This window comes from Podarcis gaigeae, assembly GCF_964106915.1.
Source record: "Podarcis gaigeae genome assembly, chromosome: 4".
Classification (NCBI taxonomy): Eukaryota; Metazoa; Chordata; class Lepidosauria; order Squamata; family Lacertidae; genus Podarcis; species Podarcis gaigeae.
This window is the reverse complement of record NC_139677.1, coordinates 24629338-24650162: the sequence shown is the minus strand read 5'-3', so window position 1 is coordinate 24650162 and position 20825 is coordinate 24629338. Positions and strand designations below refer to the sequence as shown.

The 20825-nt window shown below is 39.7% G+C and overlaps 1 protein-coding gene across 2 annotated transcripts in view; it reads right to left on the bottom strand.

Moving 5' to 3' along the window:
- The window catches only part of PCCA (propionyl-CoA carboxylase subunit alpha), a 236867-nt gene that overhangs the window by 81931 nt on the left and 134111 nt on the right, over positions 1–20825 (bottom strand). For both annotated transcript variants that reach the window (XM_083735288.1, XM_083735287.1), the window contains exons 18-19: positions 19311–19413; positions 318–420 (exon numbers count right to left, since the gene is read on the bottom strand). In XM_083735288.1, coding sequence (XP_083591414.1) covers positions 318–420; positions 19311–19413 — 206 coding nt within the window. The remainder of the gene's footprint in view (positions 1–317; positions 421–19310; positions 19414–20825) is intronic.

The window sequence follows — 20825 nt, the reverse complement described above, 5'->3', positions numbered from 1 at the left end:
TCTAACATCAGACCTTACATCAGGTATGTGCCTTTAGCCACTGGTCTTCACCAAACAGCAAGGATTCCAGTGTTTGAAACAAAATAACTTGGTGTATGGGCCGCTTTTATTAAGTGGCAATAATTCAGTAATAATTTTTAGACAGTTCTGATAGTAATTTCCCGTTTTTATTACCATCATATTGCTAAGAATCATCTCATCATCATTATGAAGTGTGTGCAAATAAATAAGGATTTCAGCTTCTAGTTTTGGGCCAAAAGTCAATACCACATAACAATAAAATCTTGACTGCTTGTGAAAAGAGAACAATGGCTTACCAAGAATGTAGACCCTTGACATGAAGCTATAACTGAGTGAGTTGTTTCCCCCAGTTGGATTGATAGCTCCCAGTTGTTAGCATCAGGTGGAACAACAGAAACCCTAAAGCAACAGAAAGATGAATAAGAGTACTTTAAACATCCTCAACCCATGTTTCATCACTGGCTCTCTCCATGGTTTTTATCACAAGATTTTAAAAAAATGATAACTGTTGACTTGGATCATATACTATATGCATATAAATTTTTCAGATGCCATGGTTTATTTATTCCACCTCTCCCATAAGGCAGCTTACAACACCTAGCAAAACAATATTGTAAAAATATCCCATAGACACAAAACAACCCCCAAAATTTTTGCAGCCGACTTCCAAACATTTTATTTTCCTGACGCAGACAGGTCTCTGCACTCTACGCATGGCTTCCTGGCAATATAGCTTGCATTTAGTAACAGCCTTTTACAAATGTAGAACCATGACATTTCAGGTTACAACTTTGGAGGGAGTCATGTAGCTGAAGTATGATGAAAATTTGATTTATAGCCACATGCAACCTTAGCTGCAAGAACATCATAAGGAAAGGCATAAGTGATAGAGCACATGCTTTGCATCCACAATCATACTAGATCACCAGTTTAAAGTATTGCAGGTAGCAAGATCTCTGCTCAGATCTTGGTGTTTTAACAGTCAAGGAAGGACATTATTTAAAAAACCAGCCCTTCTTTATTCATCACTGATGCCATCACGAGAAGACTTAACTGACAGCATAAAAAGACAAATGAAGCTCTCAATGAAAGTTTAAGAATCATCATATGAAAGATGATTTCGTACTGACCTGCTGTAGATACTTTCGGCATGTTTTAATCTTGTTAGCTGTTGAGCATACCCATGGAAAGGGATCTAATAAATAAACATGCTAAGTAATTACGAAAATATTGAGTAATAGTTCCTGCTTGTGGACTTCCCATAGACCTTTGGCTGGCCACTGTGAGAACAGAATGCTGGACTAAATGGGCCTTTGGCCTATTTTAGCAATAGGATGGGTTTATTTAAAAAAATAAAAATCTTAAACTGACTGAGGATTTGTATGAAAACACTAGTTTTAAGATAAAGTGGAATTCCAGTTTTACCGGGTAAGGAGGTGGGAAACCACTTCCAAATGCCTTTGTTTCTTGTGTATTTATTTGTTACAGGTTTGTAACATATCCAGCCCCACTAACTATATCTGATGGGGGAAATGGCTTTGAGAGTAAATTAAACTGCAGACTTCAGGGGACAGAATCGAACTCTGAATAAATTCTTAGAGCATACAACACCAAGTAAGATGAAGCCAACTAGTGAGGTGCAGCCCACAATACAAATCAGGAATATCGCCAAGCTGTCAAAGAGAAAGTTTTAGACAGTTGCTGGTCTCCCAAAGCAACCTTTACACATTTCAAGAACTCCCTGTAGAAATGCACAGACTAAGCAGTTTGTCCTTTCACACTGTCCTTAGGCTGCATTCTGCCGTGATGTTCCAGACATTTGACAACAATAGTTAGGCTGTGCCAGCTGCTTACTGCGCTAATCATAATTTCACATTGTTACCCTGTGCTCTCTCCCATCCTTTTCATTTGGCTACCTGTTCATTACCATAATTGGGCCACTTTTCTCCTTGAGTTCTTCCCCTGTGATTGTATGCCCCTGTTATCACTCAACATATGCTTAGTGATTTGATTATGACAGAAGCCTATTGGTTTCCTGCTCTCGACATATACTTCAAATAATCCTAGAGAGTACACTACTATTCTTAATTACTTTTGTAGAAAAAAGGAAGAAAGTTATTCTCAGGATTCTTAGGTAACAAGCAAAAAATGATAAACCTGCCCACAACTATCTCACACGTTAAATGGCAGGTTGAGCACCTTATGAGTGATATCTCACCAAGACCAGAATGGACCAGAACGATCAGTTTGTGATCTCCTCTGAAATACCAAATCATATGTACAAAAGGCCATTCTAAAATTAAAGCATGTAGAATCTACCTTTTGGGGAATGCAGCAGTGAAGATAGAGCCTATAGCTCAGTGGTACATTTCAAGCTCTGTGTGTAGGCATTTCCAGGTTCAAGTCACGTGATCTCCAGCTTATGTCAGGTGGCAGGAATGAGTCTTTGGAGGGCCACTGAATGAGTCTTTGGAGGGCCACTACTCGTCAGAGCAGGTAATATTGGGTGAGAAGGGGTCATTTGTGAAGACTCCTGTGTCCTTTTGAAGATTCCCCAATGTTTATCACAGCAAGCTTATGAAAAAAGTGTGTGTATTTGACCAAGAGAGAGAGTAGAATGCATTTTAAGAGCCATGGCAGTGTTGCCTAGTCAATAACATATTTATTTACTTTTTGACTGTGTTCTCTTCCGTTGCATGAATTCTGATGCAAATTAATAATACTGAGATGGAGGGAAGGACCAGCAATTTTGAGCTTCTACAATCCATCGATCAAATATTTATTATTATTTCACAAAGACTGGGTTCTTTAGCACTATTAGATTATGAGACAACAAAAGAATGCTTTTCTTCACCCTCAACCACCTTTTGTTTAAACAGCGAAAGCTTGAAGGAATGTCTACTCAGACCAAAGTTTATGCAACTTTTTTCGCTTCCACTCTTGTTTACTAGCACACTGAAATAGCATCTGCTCAAAGAGTGTTTTGTGCAACTTAGTGCTGACATCAACAGATTAATCTGCATCCTTATTTTTTTATGAAGCACAGTTCACTAGGTATACATTTTGTATTGGGTCTGCCACCAGCCTTTTGTATTTCCAGTGCTTTGTGTGTTTTTACAATTCTAGCATTAGTTTATGACAGTTGCATTTTTCGTTTTCTTATTACCAGAGTTCTGGTTCACTACGTTTACCACAATATGTGCAGTATTAGAAGAACAACCTTTCCGCTGTTGGAAAAAGACACAACCCCAGCCATAGCTACTACGTCACATGGCAGATGTTGAATGATTCATATAACAACTTGCCAAATCATTGTGAACTGTTAATCAGGCAATAGAGCTGAGCAACAAGGAGCAACAACGTGGACATGTCAATGAAATCAGTCAGTTGCCCATTCAAAGCATTTGCAACTCTTGCTCACCTAGATAGAGCTACCATGGTAGCATCAAATCCACGTTTCCCTGATAGCTTCTGGAGTTGGTTTAGTTTGGAGAAGCCATATACTTATGATCTCATTTAAAATCATCACTAATTTTCTGATTACTGATTCATTTTCATTGTCAATAGAACTTTCACAAATGATTCTTGAATGAATTTTGGGTAGATATAAGCCGGTTTTCTCACCTGCTTACCATTTATGCCTATCACTAACAGAACCCCCTAAAAATTTTGATAGCTAGCACAACACTGCTAAAGAAAGAAAATATGCAGAGTCAAATTGTTGGGTGTTGGCTTTTTTTTTACTTATTTGCATCCGCTTTTTAAAAATATTTTCTTTCATAGTGGATTCCGAAATCAGAAGAATAACTACAATTAAAACTAAAATATCATAAATATCACACACAACAACGTAAAAAAAATCCCTGTCAACTACTTACAGGGTTTTAAACCAGAACCCAGTGCCCTGTGTAACAGGTGACAGTAAAAGTCAGAATATTCTAATAGTGGTGGGAGGAGGAATTGAGAGTCTTCAATTTTAGGACAAATACCGTATTTTTTGCTCTATAAGACTCACTATTTCCCTCCTAAAAAGTAAAGGGAAATGTGTGTGCGTCTTATGGAGCGAATGCAGGCTGCACAGAACCCAGAACAGCAAGAGGGATTGCTGCTTTCACTGCACAGTGATCCTTCTTGCTGTTCTGAGATTCAAAAAAATTTTCCCTCGTTTTCCTCCTCCAAAAACTAGGTGTGTCTTGTGGTCTGGTGCGTCTTATAGAGCGAAAAATACAGTAGTTTGACAGAATCTGGGCTTACAGTGGAAATGTTGGTCTGATGGTGCACTCATTCACCTTGTGAGACAAAAAGGGACAGCTGCAGTTATAGCATAAAATGGAAAATGGTAGGAAGCTGTTGGCTTTGATCAAAGGAGCTGTAAAACATTTTCCAATACTACTGCTATTAAAAGAAAAAGGTCATCCTGACAGTGAGATAACGCCCATTTTCTGAAACACTAAGTTCATCACTTAAAATCCAGAAGTGGAGCAAAAGTCAGGTGTAGACACAGCTTTAGGTGCAAACTAAGCAAGACACCACTGGGATTTATCAAAGGCGGGGGGAAACCATGCAAAATATTAGCTGGAATAGGCATAGCTTGGAACTTATAGGCACAAAGAACTACAATATGCTGCTACTTCCATTCTTGCCTCCCTGCCAAATGGTTTGGTTGTTTCTGTATGAAGCATCAGCGTTCACAGCTTGTATTTTCCTTGCTGCAATGGATTCTCAGCTAGAGAACCTGCAGAACATCAGAAAAACAGGATGCCTAAAAAAGAGATGGACATCACCCGTAGTTAAACTAAACTATATAAAAACCAAAAGCAGCAATGTAAAGTTTCATTCATATAATCTAGAATAAATAGCTGCTCTACTCAGGCTTAGATTGTCAGCGGCCAATCAGCATGTAGAGGCTCAATATCGTTTGCTACAAAGGGGTACCCCCCCACCACTATTTGCAACTGCTGCAGATGATGTAATGGGATATGAATTAATGTCACAAAGGGTTATGAAAATAAAAGTATAGATTTATTTAATAAAATTCAAGCTATCAGGTGTATGCAGCTTAAGGTGGGGGAACCTACATTAAAGTGTAATTTGTCTTCCGACTCTCAGGTAAGAATCTGAGCAACCCCAACATTGCAAAACTATGTTACAAGACACACCGCAAATACATGCGGCTATTTTTTCCTGTTGCACAATTATGTATTTCAGCAGCTAAATAAAAGTGATATATTGACTTAAAACAATATTAATGGTCAAAGAATAATTAAGAAATCCTTCATCATAACTTTCTCAGCGGGAGGCCTATAAACGATCAAGAATAATGTGCTGTATTCTTTAGGCACTGAGGTCAATTCCTGCATACAAATCTTTATAGCAGAAGTTGGGGGAAGAAAAAAACCCTTCAGAAAGTGGGCCATTCATCTGAACCAAGTTCAGAGAATTTCCAGCACTGTGAAAAGATATGTTATGCAAGCACATAGATGTATTCAGTGGGGGTAGGCTGAACCAGCTACATGGAGACTACAAAGAAGCCCTCCCATGGCTCATGAATAAGTCGAGGAAATGATCAGAAAAAAATAGAGAGATGTTTAGACAGATGGCCCACTTAAAATGCCTGGGACAGGGCATAAGCAATTTTAATGAAACTTTAGATCTAGCATAGAAATTGTGGTTTTCTTCCAAAAGGAAGGAGGGGTGGGGTGGGGAGGGGGAGGAAATCAAGAAAGGCAAATAGAAATTTAACAGTTCACACAACAGTCCATTTTATGGCATAAAAAGACAAAGCATTTTTCAGCATTGTTTGTTGAATGAGTTCATATAAAGAAGGATCCTTCATCGTGCCTTCGGTTATCAAGAGGAATATAAAAGCATGCAATAGATAGATTAAAGGAATTTTAAACAGAAGCCGACTGCCAAACAAAACAAAAATCGTAGCTTTTACTACTCCAGTGCTTTCAAGATTTTCCAGCATAAAGATTCTCAACAGCACACACAAAAAAGATAAAAGCAGGGCTTTCATATTTTTGAGAACTAAAATATGGAAAATATTCTACTCACTTATTTATCATATATTAATACATGCAGGCACACCCAATATGCTCCTCATTCTTATAGAAAATACACTAAGTATATCTGTACATTAAAAAAGAAAATTAGATTGCAACATATTTAATTGACTAAACCATCCACGGTTTGCTACCTCAGATTACCTTTACAAAGCCACTACTCAACAGTATTTGCAGAATGAGTTTTTAAAGATGCTTTTATATAAAACTAGCTACATTTCTGCACATATAAAAGACAGTCTTTGATTTTTTGATGCAGAAGTCAATGGGAACAGTAGCTATCCCACACCAACAGCTATTCATGGAGGACAGGGGGCTGATTTCTGACTGTTTTTTCTCTCTCTTTAAACCTAAATGCAAGAAAGCCAAACCCTCCTCAGGATAGTAAGGGGCACTAAAACTGGAAGAATATGGCCAAATAACAACTGTCCAGAAATTGACTTAATAATACGGAATGGTGCACACTTCTGTAGGAAATGCAAATTCCTTCACGCCGAACATTCATGTGACATAAATGAATCTGCATTCACCACAAGAAGTGTGCACCTTTGGTTCCATTCAGACTTCAGGTCAAATATATATATATATATTTAATGTCCAAATCTGTGTCAGTGCCCATTTGAGGTTGGTTTGCAAGCAACCATTTGTGCTAACTATGGTTTACAACAACTAATAAACAGTTATGGCCATTGCTCTATGGAGAAATATGCCATTATTTACATAATGACCATGTCAATACAGTGGTACCTTGGTTGTCGAACTTAATCCATTCGACTCCTGGAATCATTCGAAAACCAAGGCGCAGCTTCCAATTGGCTGCAGGAGCTTCCTGCACTCAATCAGAAGCCGTGTCGGATGTTCGGCTTCTGAAAAACATTCACAAACAGGAACACTCACGTCCAGGTTTGCAGCGTTTGGGAGTCAAGCCTTTCAAGGTACCACTGTACATAAATGGTTGTATTCAGACTTATGCTCAGAAGAGCAGGAAAAAACAAAGGGGGTGGATTTTGCCAGTTCCTCCTTTTCCCTGTAGCTCCCAGGAAACCCCCTTCGGAGGGGTGCAGAGCCATGAGAAGTGGTACAGGGGTCTGCTCTAGAAGGAGGTCTCTGCTGGATCTCAGTTGCTTACATAAACGGAAAGAACTATTCCATTCACAGAAGTGGGAGTCAGGGTCCAACCTGTGTGCTTCACAAAGGAATTAAGTTTTGGAAAAGATAGTCCTTGTTTCAAGAAGCTTTCAAGCTAGATTTTAAAAAGAAATAGAAGGACAAAAGGAATATAGGATGGGGTGAAGAACAGGAAATTATTGATATTAATGGGGAATACGAACAATGACTTGCTTACTTCAGCCAAGTCTATCTGAATTGACAAAGATGTAAAAAACCTATGCCTTGGGTCATAAGTGAAAGCCTATACAGTCTTAAAAATAAGCATGTTTGAAACTATTTTCCTTTTTTTCCATTTGCACAGTTAGGCAAAATATATTTTTTTTCAGGATAAAGTAAGCACTGTAAGGCTTGGAGGCTCTGTTCTACTGGAATAAGTTTCAGTAGTTCATACCAAAAATATACTGAAATCTTTCATATGATATGCTGAATTTCAAAGTGCTTTGGATCAAATCCTTAGCCTGCACACAACTGCATCATTAAACTTAACTGGCTGCACCCAGTGATAAAGTATGGGGTTTTCCATACGTCCAACAGAACTTCCTGCCCAGTCCCCTCCAGCTTCCTGCACAATCAAGTTTTGGAGGGTTGAGGGACCCTCTGGAACAGATATCTGTACCAAGATTTCTTGGTACAGAGAAGAGGAAACAAAAGCCCCATTTCAACAGCAGAAGCCCACTGGTGTATCATTAGATACAATCAAAGTGGTACCTCGGGTTCCAGACGCTTCAGGTTCCAGACTCCGCTAACCCAGAAATAGTACCTTGGGTTAAGAACTTTGTTTCAGGATGAGGACAGAAATCGTGCAGCAGTGGCGTGGCAGCAGCGGGAGGCCCCATTAGCTAAAGTGGTGCTTCAGGTTAAGAACAGTTTCATGTTAAGAACGGACCTCCAGAACGAATTAAGTTCTTAACCCAAGGTACCACTGTATTATAAATTTATACAAATTATACATTATTAAATCAGGACTATCATAAATGTAGGCATTTTGTATAATGAAATCTCAGCATCAATTGTATTACAGTGGTACCTCGGGTTAAGAACGTAATTCGTTCCGAAGCTCCGTTCTTAACCTGAAGCACCACTTTAGCTAATGGGGCCTCCCACTGCTCCCGTGACGCCGGAGCACAATTTCTGTTCTCATCCTGAAGCAAAGTTCTTAACCTGGGTTAGTGGAGTCTGTAACCTGAAGCGTATGTAACCCGAGGTACCACTGTATTATATTTAAAACATATATATAGTACCCATAAGTAACACTGGTCGCACACAAGCACGTTTAACTGATATAGAGTGCCACAGGGCTTAAATCAGGCATTCCCTACTCCCTAAGCCAGGCAAAATCCGTTTCGGGAGCCTAATCCGGCCTGCTGCTTGGTTTTATCCGGCCCCTATTTTTATCCCTTATTACCTGGGATGATGAAGAATAAGAGTTTGGATTTGATATCCCAAAGGAGTCTCAAAGCGGCTAACAATCTCCTTTCCCTTCCTCCCCCACAACAAACACTCTGTGAGGTGAGTGAGGAGGCTGAGAGACTTCAGAGAAGTATGACTAGTCCAAGGTCACCCAGCAGCTGCATGTGGAGGCACAGGGAATCGAACCCGGTTCTCACCAGATTACGAGTCCACTGCTCTTAACCACTACACCACACTGGCTCTCACGCTGGGATAAAACCCTAAAAAAACCTCAACAACTTCAATCCTAAAAGAAGCTCAACAACTTTGGTTGGCCCTCACGGCCCTTCACTTCATCAAATCTGGCCCTCTTTGAAAAAAGTTTGAACACCACTGCCCTAAGCCATATAGGTGAGATGAAGGAAACACATGCAATTCTCAAGTAGGAAGTTCCAGTTCTGTAGCATTGCCTGCTATTTCGCTCCAAGGTCTCTGGCATTGTTCAAGCTCTATCTACTTCCCTGTACTCTGCCTCGTTTACCTCAAATTTCCTTGGCCCCCAATGCTCAGGACTGGACAGAGAAGGGGAAGATCTTTTTCCTCAAACTGCTTTCTGAGGGAACCTGAATTTCCTTCAGGAGAAGAGGAGCAGCAGCGACCATCTTTTTTCACAAGATGGCATGTTGCCCTGCATTATGCAGTCAGGAGGAGGAGTTGAGTGTACTCTAGGGCCAACCCTCAGCTAATGGAGAGTGATGATGGGAGAGTTCTATGGGTGTTCCCTCCACAGGCATGTTGATGGGGAGTGTATGTTACTCCAAGGTAGAAGTTTGGAAATTACTGCTTTAGACAAAAGAGCAATTTTCAAAATCTTCTAATAGAGCAAATATTAATGAACTGCATAAGTGAACATTCATGTGAAATAAAGGGGGGGGGGGCATTCATCTTTTTTTCAGATAAAGAAAAGCTTTGCACTGGGGTTAATTGTTTGTAACAAATCTACATCCCATCAAGTCACTCTGAGTAATTGGGGAGGCTGCTGGAGCCCTGTCTTCTCTCACAGTAGATTATATTCTCAGAGGGGAAAATTGGTAGTTTTTTGGTTGTTGTTGTTTTTTTAAAAAAATGAACACCCCAATACAACATTAGCTATACTCAGCATGTGTAATTAGACCCATTTAAGTCCCTCCAAAAGAACCCAGGCTTGCACTGATGAATGACTTCCTCAATGGCAGTCCGGGATCAAGTTAGTATTTTAAATTAATTGCTAAGGATTTATTAATATTATGAAACTGCTTTAAATTTGATTTTAATTGTTTTGTTATTATTTAATTTCGCGAACCACCCTGAGGGTCCGTTTTGGCTTTGTGCTGGGACAAGAAATATATATATATATATATATATATATATATATATATATGCAGGTTTTGGTGTCCTCGGGTGTCTTCCCGTGTAAAAGTTGGGGTGTCTAGGCGACGTTTCGACGAGGTCTCACTCGTCATCTTCAGGCTGGTGCTTTCGGCTTCTTGTTACTGGAACAGAGCGGGATCTCAATGTTTGAGTTCCTATAAATACTGTAGAGGGGGTGTGGTGTCTAGCCTCCAATGTTCTGGGCAGAGAGGAAGTTCCCAGGCTAGTGTGCCTTTTCTTCTTTTGTTCCTTAATTACTTGAGAGATACCTTGAGTGATTTCTTGAGTGATATCCTGAGTACCACTTAGGTGGGTCATTAGGTGTGGATTAGTTGCTAAAGTCTTTAGTTTAGCAACTAATCCACACCTAATGACCCACCTAAGTGGTACTCAGGATATCACTCAAGAAATCACTCAAGGTATCTCTCAAGTAATTAAGGAACAAAAGAAGAAAAGGCACACTAGCCTGGGAACTTCCTCTCTGCCCAGAACATTGGAGGCTAGACACCACACCCCCTCTACAGTATTTATAGGAACTCAAACATTGAGATCCCGCTCTGTTCCAGTAACAAGAAGCCGAAAGCACCAGCCTGAAGATGACGAGTGAGACCTCGTCGAAACGTCGCCTAGACACCCCAACTTTTACACGGGAAGACACCCGAGGACACCAAAACCTGCATTCCTGTACCCGTGAAAATCTACGAAAGCATATATATATATATATATATATATATATATATATATGGCTGACAGAAATAAACATTACTTTTTAAAAAATAGACAAGAAATCAATGAGCAGGAGAAAAAGCAGGATACCAGAGATTTATTAATAAGAGGGATTGTGGTGCAGAGGACATTTTCAATGCATCTGGATGAGGCTAAAATGTGATTTAAAGACTATGGATCAAAAAGTCAGGACTGCATCCCCTTCAAACACACACAAGCTTAGCTTGGACTAAAGAAGACGAAAAGAAACAAGGGCTACCCCTACCATTATCGTAATGAGGGGGGACTGGATCACTAATTACACCCCATTTTATCACACTTAGCCTTGCCATACTATCAGATGCATGCTCAGTAGTATCAGTTCTAGAAAGAGAGCTTCTGAAATGATTTTGAGATGCATTCTCAACAAGGAAAACCAAGGAACACCAACAAACACATCCCAAACTGGATGCAAGATCTTGCTAAAAACTCAGCACCCCATTCTGGTATTTTCAAATTTATCTCCCCCCTCCACTCCCCTTCCCTTCCCTTATGTGACTTGTCTTTCTTTTTGTTGGAAAGCTTGGGTCTTACTTTCATACGCGGAAAGTACCTGCCACATACAAAACTGTAACTGAGCTGAACTGCTTCAGGAGACAGTTTCCGTGTGAAAAGCAGTATATGTGACCACAGGCACCTGAGCTGACTTGAGATCATCCTTGACAGAAAGAATGTGTGTGTGTAAGCATTTACAGACAAACACCCATAAAGTTGGGTGCTTGCTTAGTTCTGTATTTAGCTTTATGCTTAAAGCTGAAATTAAGTTTGCAAAGTCTCCAAGCGATAGGTAATAACACCGGGATGACCTGCCTTGGTTTGTTTGTTTTTAAGGGGTATGCATGGATTTAGTCATGTGCCTCTTTAATTAATATGAACGACTGTCCTGAACATAAGTTTTACCTAAGGGTCTCTTTCTATACTGGTGTATCACCTTTCAGACCAATAGCTTGTTCAGTTAGAACAGGTTAGATAAAAATGTAGTATGCTCTCGGGAGGAGTTCTCAGGAGGATAGGAGTACCAGTAAATTAACTGTTACCATATGTTTGACTCTTCTGGGCCAAATTCAGTCATAAACCCTTGCCAAACCACATTTTGGCAGACAGTCACCTAAAGTAGCTTTCACTCTAACTTAAACTAGGAGCGAAAGAAAGAGAGCTTGGAAATTAACAGAAAAAACGGCTTTTAAAGCCTATTATTGACAGAATAGTGTGTAGAAAATTATTTAAACAAAGCCAGTAAATGCATTCAGCTGTATCACTAAAGCAACTGGATCATCGAAAGACAATTGTTCTCTTAAATTAATACAGAAAAAGAGCAAGTATTTAAAGCAAACTAGCACTGCAATATCAGATATATCATTTTTCATGGCAGAAGGTTTTTTCAAAAGAATTAGTTTAACAATGTTACAAGTTCAAACTTTGTGAATGACACTATAGTTTTCTTGCATTGTAGCAACATTATTTTACCCAGATAAGCAAAAAAGAAATATTATAGTCTTGCCTGCAAGACATAAAGCAGTAACTTTAACATTTTTACACAAAAAGACAATTTTGAAATATGTATTTTTAAGGGAAACTAGGGGTGATTGTGGTAAAGTGGAAGGAAGAAGTTGAACATCTGTGAATTATAAAACTTATTTTTACAAATATAATAAATGTGAACGGATGACATTTTTACATATAAGGTATCCACTAATGAGCTGATGTATAATATTTTTTGTTTCAGATTTCCAAGCTACATATTCAACAGTAGTCTGCACTGATGGCTATGTGGCTCATCTAAACAAAATTAGGCTACATTTCTATACACATTTACTTGTGAGTAAGTCCACTAGTGGTGCTTGCGTATGAGCAGACATGTATAGGATTGCACTGTTAATTTTAAACACGAAATGTAAAATACACTATCTAGAAATTGTTGTTTATTTTACTGGAAGAATATTATTTATGCCGACGATTTCTGATTTTGCTGATGAATCTCTTCACCTTCTGACATTTTAAAAGGTAACATTTTTGAAAAGTCGTGGTACTGAAATTACATTAGTTTGCAAAACATACCCACCGTTTAAAGTATTTAAGGGGGTTAAACAAAAATGCAAACGCTTAATGCAACATTAAGCATGTGAAATAAAAACTTGATTGCTTAGGAAGCATGCTATGCTGTTACCCTAGTGACAAGTTAAAAAAAAAAGGAAAGGAAAGGAAAAAGACTGCAAGCTGAATGGCTGTATGATATGAAATTAAAATGTTTCACATTGAACAATCCAAAATGAATTGGGAAAGGTTAGAGCAGAGGAGGGAGAAATCAATTCTCCAATGGCAATGGTGAATAGAAAAGAAGTATGAATAGGATTTGCCAGTGGGGTGCAACAGCTGCCAAATATCCTGCAGCCAAAGAACTACAATAATACTGATGAAGTGTGCAAGAGCTTTAGGAATCGTTGCAGGGAGCAGAGGAGTACTCTAACAATAATGTCCCATCCAGCTCCTGCAGCAGAATCAAAGGAAAGATTCATCTTCAGAATTGCAACCCCCCACCTACAAATATGCATATGAAAACTCGTATACAAAACTCACTTCCTTAGCAACCAGGATCCAAAATGCCACAGAACTAGTTCCATGAGCCAAAGGACTCTTAAGACTTCCCTTTCTTTCAAACCAGACGCCACATTTTCGAAAGCTTCAAAAAAATAATAACTGAAAGCTTCAAAAACACTTTACAGTATGACATCACATGGGGTCAACTGTCCAGACCAAACAAAAGGTTGCTTCAGTCCTCGGGCAAGGAAAGTATCCTGGCCAAATGAAGCAAACATACTAGAGATCTGAAAACAGTATGTGCACCTAGAGATTACGAGGAGCCAACTATTTCGCCCAACCCAACACAAAATGGCCTCTTTAGGCGACAGCGTGTGATGAGATAACTGGTCCTTATCTCTGATGTGTTTCAAGGTTCAAGAGGCTCTGCAGTAAAAAATGCTCAACCACTGAACATGTGAACAACTGAGTAAATGCTCAGCTAGTGGCGGTCTGCTGTATTCTCAGTATTATATTTTTTTTGCTGTAGTTTCGGTGATGTTTTAGTTAATTAACATTTTATTGTATGGTTTTATAGAGTGATAAGATGTAAGCCATCAGTGGAACTGATGAAGAATGGAACATTTAGTCATACTCGTGGCAAAGACTAGAGCTCAATACTCACCTTTCTCTCATCCCAAGAAAACCATAATGTAAACATCGCAGCTAGTGATAGCACCATAGAAAACTGTTGCATGCAAGACAGCCATTGCATTAGCAATGTGTTTATAGAGTTTTCAGTTTAACAGTAGCAAAAAAATTCATGAAAGATAAATCTTGGGCCATAGAGACAAGGGTTGTAGAGGTACCAGGCCCAAATCTTAGGACCCCTTAAATTAGAGAATGGGAAATTGTGTTCCTTCAGATGTTGCTAGACTGCAACTCCTGTCTTCCCTGACTATTTCTCATGATGGCTCCAAATGATAGAAGCAGAAATCCAGCATCATAATAGTCACTGGATGCCCACCCCTGGATTAAACCATACCTTAGTAACATGCAAAGAAGAGGAACTACCAGGTACAGCTTGAGAGCCTAGTGTCCTGTGCATTTTCCCTAACTCGAATAAAAATTTACAGACCTCTGCTTTGAATACACTAATTATCAAATGCAACACAAAGCTTATTAACTATAGTAGTATAAAAGTGTAAGTGGGAAATCTCTGATTAACATCTCACTTCATCCATAAACCAAATAGAATACCCTAGGTGAGTCACACTTTTGACCCTCCTGAGAAATATCTGGTTCCTTTGGACAGTCCTTACCCCTTCTAGCTTCTAATATTTGATCTGGTTGACAAATAAAATGGCATATCCTTGTTTAGGAACAGTTCAAAGGATTAAGGGCAGAACAACTCTAGGTTTGTACTGGCCAATGCATATTTGGAGTCTTGGGTGGAATGAGCAGACCAGAAATGATAGCTGCTTGCAACCATATCCTTAGAGACAGGGGCAGAGGAAAGGGGGTGCGGTGGGTGTGGGCCACCCTGGGTATTACCACTGAGGGGGGTGACAAAATGCCAGGCGGCACTCACCACGGGGCCTGTAGTGCGCCCAAGCCACACGTCTCTCCTGGGAGTGACACGGTGACTTGAGTGTCTTCATGCTCCACGCTGCCCCAAATGGTCCACCCACCGCTTCCCCTTCAGCTGTAGGGCAGCTGAGTGGGAGGAGGTAGGCAGACTCCTCGGATGTCCCACAGAGCGTCCTGCCCCAGCTGGCCTCACCCCGTGGGCGGCTGGCCCCACCCCTGGGTGCAGGGCACGTGCGCCGCCCCAGGTGCCCGATTGGCTCACTCCACCACTGCTTAGAGATGCAGGCAGGTTGGCCAATAGAGATAGAGACTAAGAACAGGCTTGCATGATATTTCAATAAACGTAACAGGCTATACTCTTATGTCTCCACCACAGCCACCCAACCACACAGGAATGTTACGAAAGAATTACTGTGATGGCGTGAAGTCTTTGTACATAAATCCTAATATATTATTATTAAATGACACTTCCTGAATTTTGCACCATTTGTTCTGTTAGCCTATTTTTATTCTATTAAAATCACATTCCCAAAAATTGTGTTCCTTCCCATTCTCTTTGCCCCAATAAATATATATTATAATCACCATTCACTTAAAGCTAATTTGAAACCGTATCACAACTGTTCACATTATGGTAATGATGAACCTAAAAATATTCAGATAAACTATTGTGAAAGTGTTATGGGCGCAGAAATGCAGGCGCTCATGGGGATAACAATATAACTGTGGCTATTTCAAATACATTATGTATTTACATTTAATATTTTTCATTTCAGTGATCTCTGTTTGAAGTGCTGAATGCAATTTACAATCTTTAAAAAATATATTCCGAAGATACTTTAAGAGAGGCATCTATTAGCTCCATTTTACAATTCAAAAATAAATAAATCCAACATTACAAAGCATGCCAGAGGGGTGTGGGAGCAGACAAGGCAGGCGAGACCTCTCAATGGCAAGTTCCTTTGTCTTTAAAAGGACAAAGGTTTAAAATGTCCTCGTTTTAAACACAGAGCCAATTTTTCCTCAAGCATGCTACATCAGGTAATACAGGCATGCAGCAAACCGTGGATTTTTCCAAGCTATGAATGATGGGAGGCCAAAACCAATAGAGAAATTAGGAAAATAAGCTTTGCAGCCAACACAAGCAACACATAGGAAGTGCTGTAGGCAATCGGCTTTAGAAGTGTAAACATTACATTAGTAGACCCAAGAGAGGACCACACCTGGAGCACTTGCTCTCCTATTCCCCCGTCCAAGCGGCTAATGAAAATAAAGACTCCCATTAGTTGAACATCACTTTTCATTTGAGAGATCTTGGCTACACTAAACAAGCTAGATTCTCTCAAGCCAAACTATGTCCAATGGAAACTGTATCATAATTTGACATCATGATAACCACAGGATTGTTGTTTTATCGCCTAATGTAAAAAATGACTTGAAGCAATGGGTGGCACCCACTTGACAATAAACCAACCTATTGAAAAAATAAGATAAATGCTACGTATAATGGTTCAATACAGTGCAATATATATTCCCAGCTACTTCCTGTAAGAAATCTGTGCCCCTGTTATCCAAGAAGCCTATTATCACATTGACCCACGTGTTATCAAGCATTTAGATAATTACTTAGAAAAGAGAAATCTGATGCAATTTTTCCCAAGAAAAAGAATGCTTGAAAAGCTACCTTTAAAACTGATCAAATAAAAAAATATATTTTTTAAAAAAGTTCTGAACTGAATTAATAGGAAGAAAAATACACACTTCTCTTGCTATAATTGCAACAGACACCCTAATGACGGTAAATACCTATTTTAAGCATGCAGCCAGATTTCCTCCACAAAATACGAAAGAACTGTAGTTGAGGCCAGAGGCACTTTTACATACTGCCCTCACCCCAATCAAGTGCACATCCAGCATGGTCCTCCGCTGAGCCTTCCCAGCTCCACCACTGATGTAACTGTACGGTTGGGCCAAGGGGTGGAGGTAGTAAAAGAATGTGAGGTAGCAGAGAAGTAGTGAAAAACAAGAAAGGGACAATCGCCCCTATGGCATTCCAATGAGTCACCCAAATCACAGTGCACAATGCCCCACAAGCCAACAACGATCAGGTAGAGCAAAAGTCAGCAGCAGTTATAAAGCCTGATGTTGTTTTTAACTCCACTTACTTTTCTGAGAAAATCAATTGTGTATTGTTTTTGTTGATAAATCAGATCCTGTCTGATTAGAAAGTGGTCCATTAAGTGCAGCATCTTGTTCTCACAATGGCTAATTAGATGCTTAGGAGAAGCCCACTAGCAGGACCCGAATGCCGTTTCCAGCAACTGGTATTCTGAAGCACAACCCCTCTGTGCAAGCAGACTTACAGTAACTAATGCTAACTATGCCCTTTAGTCCTCCATTGGTTAGACAAACAGACACCTTCTCCAATGCAGAATCAGATATGTAACCTGGTACAAGCACATGTTAAGGGTTGATGAAGTATACCATAGCAGATTTTTCTTTTCTTTTTCTGCAGAAAGTTGCAGCCATTTATCTGCAATTTATTTTTTACTGCAGTCAGTATTTATTAAGAATCCTTTTAGTAAAAAAACAGGAAAACGTTATTAGTTGTCATAATCACTGAGGACAGACCGAAAGGTAAATGGGTTTAAATTGCAGAGAGATAGGTTTAGGTTCATTATCAACAAGATTTTCTGACATAAGAGGAGGCAGACAATGGAATATAATCACAAAAAGGGGGTCAGAGATCTCCATCACTGGATTTTTTTTTTCCTGTTGTGCATGCAACACAAACAACTTGAATGTAAGTGGATTTTCTTCCTGACAGATGAGTCCAAATGATAGGCCTGGCAATCCTAAGGTTTTGTCTGCTAGTCTGCTTTCATTAGGAAATGTTATAGCTATTATCAACAAAGCAAACTGAGAGCATAGCTTGCTCAAAAAAAAAATAAACAAATCGTTCAAAATTCACTATATCGGAAAAGCTTGATATTTGGCCTGGAACACAAACAAGAACTGCCAGTTCTCCAATACTTATCGCACTTGACTCAAGACAAAAGTTGCGAAGCACAACTAAGAGAGCAAAGTGAAGAAGGTAAGCGTATCTGACACAATATCGACTTAAGCAAACCCTTTCATGATGTCCAACAGAGGTGGCTAATACTCCTATAGCTAGAGAGGTCGTGCTTTCTTCACACAGGAAATAATAACTGAAATAAGATAATAAGGGAGGCTATATTTTCCTATATGCCTAGAGAGTTTGCATTACAAAATACTGTGCATTTATTATATAGCAATACTTGTACTTTGGAATGTGGGTGGGGCTCCCCCCGTCCTTTATAGGCTAGTCTGTTAAATCACAAGTGCTGTGTTTGAATTAGGGATGCTGTTATTTTAAAAACAAAAACAAAGCTGCTTTGTTTAACAAGCCAGCTTCATGACCGACGGTTAATGGAATCAGATTTGGTTTTAAACCAGGGTCTTTGGTTCAAATGTAAAACCAGGCCAGGTTTCTACAAAAATGAAACTAAGCTCTGCCGTGCTAGATAAGGAGACAGGAGGAGAGGCGTGTGAGCCCAACACATTACTCACATTCATTCAGACTTCTCCCTAAACTACGGCTTAGCATTATATGTCAGTATGACCTATGGCATGGTCACTAACCTTTCTTTCCATGAATAAAGGGAATTTTAGGTGAATTTTTCATTTCCCACTAACCAAAGGGATCTTTTCACAAGCACAACTCACCATGTCACTATGATTAGGGTTGAAACAGTTAATTTACACACCTTCAAGGTTTTGCACACATCTAGTAAAATCTCAAAACATTTTTCTTTGAAAAGCCGGCTCACATTTCATCATCACAAACTGTCCCTGAAATTTTGAATTTCAGCAGCAGATTGTCAGAGATGACTGCTGTCTGGGAAGCACAAGCTTGTTGGACAAGTGAAACTAGTTGCATGATCTTCTGTATCCTGGTCTACGTCTATGCTACCTTTAACACCAAAATCATTTCAAGCAGGAAATGGTCACCCATTTAAAATAATTTGGTAACTGGTGGTACAGGGTTAGGTACACCTTTTATTTTAAAAAAGGAAAGAAAAAAGTCTTATTGCATCAGTAGAATTCAGGGGGGCGGGAATCATGAAATCTTGCAAATTCTGATCAGTTCCTCTGTCTATGCAAAAGCACCATTAATAAATGTAAATCTGAAGAAGTGTGCATGCACACAAAAGCTTATACCCAGAACAAACTTAGTTGGTCTCTAAGGCACTACTGGACAATTATTATTTTTTATTTCGACTGCGTCAGACCAACACAGCTACCTACCTGAACCATTAATAAAGTGAGTCAGTATACATGGCTTTCTACAAACAAACTTACCTTGGAGTTCCCAGAAATCTCTGTGATCTAAGTCGTTCAAACACATACAAAGACGCCGCTGTTACGAGTAGCTCCCTTTTTTCAGAGTCCTTCAACGTGTGTCCTAAGATTTCAAAATCAATTTTCAAAACTGTAATGTGCATCAGAACCATTTTTACAAGATTTCATACCCTGCCCTTCAGTTCAGCAAGAATTCTCAGGGCAGCTTAAAAAATTGATAAAACATAAATTACGGCAAAGAAAAAAGGTGTAAAAACCAGTAGCAATCAGATTTAAATGTTTTAGAAGCCTAAAAAAAAGAGATATTTGGGAGAGAATTCCAAATGCTGGGTTCTACCACTAAGAGGTCTATGTCCATGGTGATTACCCACCTCACCTCAGAAAGCAGGAGAACTTAAAATGTGCATCTAAGTAGGTCTTCATCTGTCAAGCAGGTTTGATTAGAAGTAGGCAGTCTTTTAGATATCTGGGTCTCCAGCTTACCTTACTCTCACGCCCCACTTAGAAATTTCCCCCATTAGCCCAGTGGACATTCCCAGCAGAAACACCATCTACATTTGATCCAAATTCAGAAGGACTCTGCAACAAAGCATCTTCAGCACCAAATTCCAACACTTTACTAATGAACCAATCCTTTACCTTTACCTTTAATGAACCAATACCAACAATAAACGTCAAGCACATTCCTACAATGGAAGAACTGGATTGCAATTACAGCATTGCAAAGCATACTGCGACTCAGTTCTGCAGCTGATAACAAATTTGGGTGGGTATCTAAACCTCTTGAAGCAGCAAAGGTTTCAGTTCTTTACTTGATAAAGCAAAGACTTGATAAAGCAAAGACAGTTCCTAGTAGGAAGCCACATGTCTCAGGGCCTAATCACAGGATTGTGGGAAATGTAAAGAGGCATCTGTGCTGTTACGGAGCTTCTGGGTGTTAATCAGAGAGAAGTATGAGCCAGGTCGTAAGCAGCATCCAAATTGCTCTTGTGTTGCTTTTGCCATGGTTACCAAGGGCATCCGCCCTTGAGCAAACTTACTCTGGGTGCTGTAACATACTAAAGCATGGTACAAGAAATAAAAGAAGCAATGAAAATGGCATTAAAATCCATACAACATATAGCTTAAAGGTAAAGGGACCCCTGACCATTAGGTCTAGTCGTGGCCGACTCTGGGGTTGCGGTGCTCATCTCGTTTTTCATCTCACCTGGCGAACCAGAGCAGCACACGGAAACGCCATTTACCTTTCCGCCAGAGCGGTACCTATTTCTCTACTTGCACTTTGATGTGCTTTTGAACTGCTAGGTTGGCAGGAGCAGGGACCGAGCAACGGGAGCTCACCCCGTCACGGGGATTCAAACCGCCAACTTTCTGATCGGCAAGTCCTAGGCTCTGTGGTTTAACCCACAGTGCCACCCGTGTCCCAACATCTAGCTTAACCCATTACAATTCCTAAAACAGGTAGAAAATTCATAAAGTGGAAAAAAATTCAAGTGGAAAGAAAATTCAAGTGGT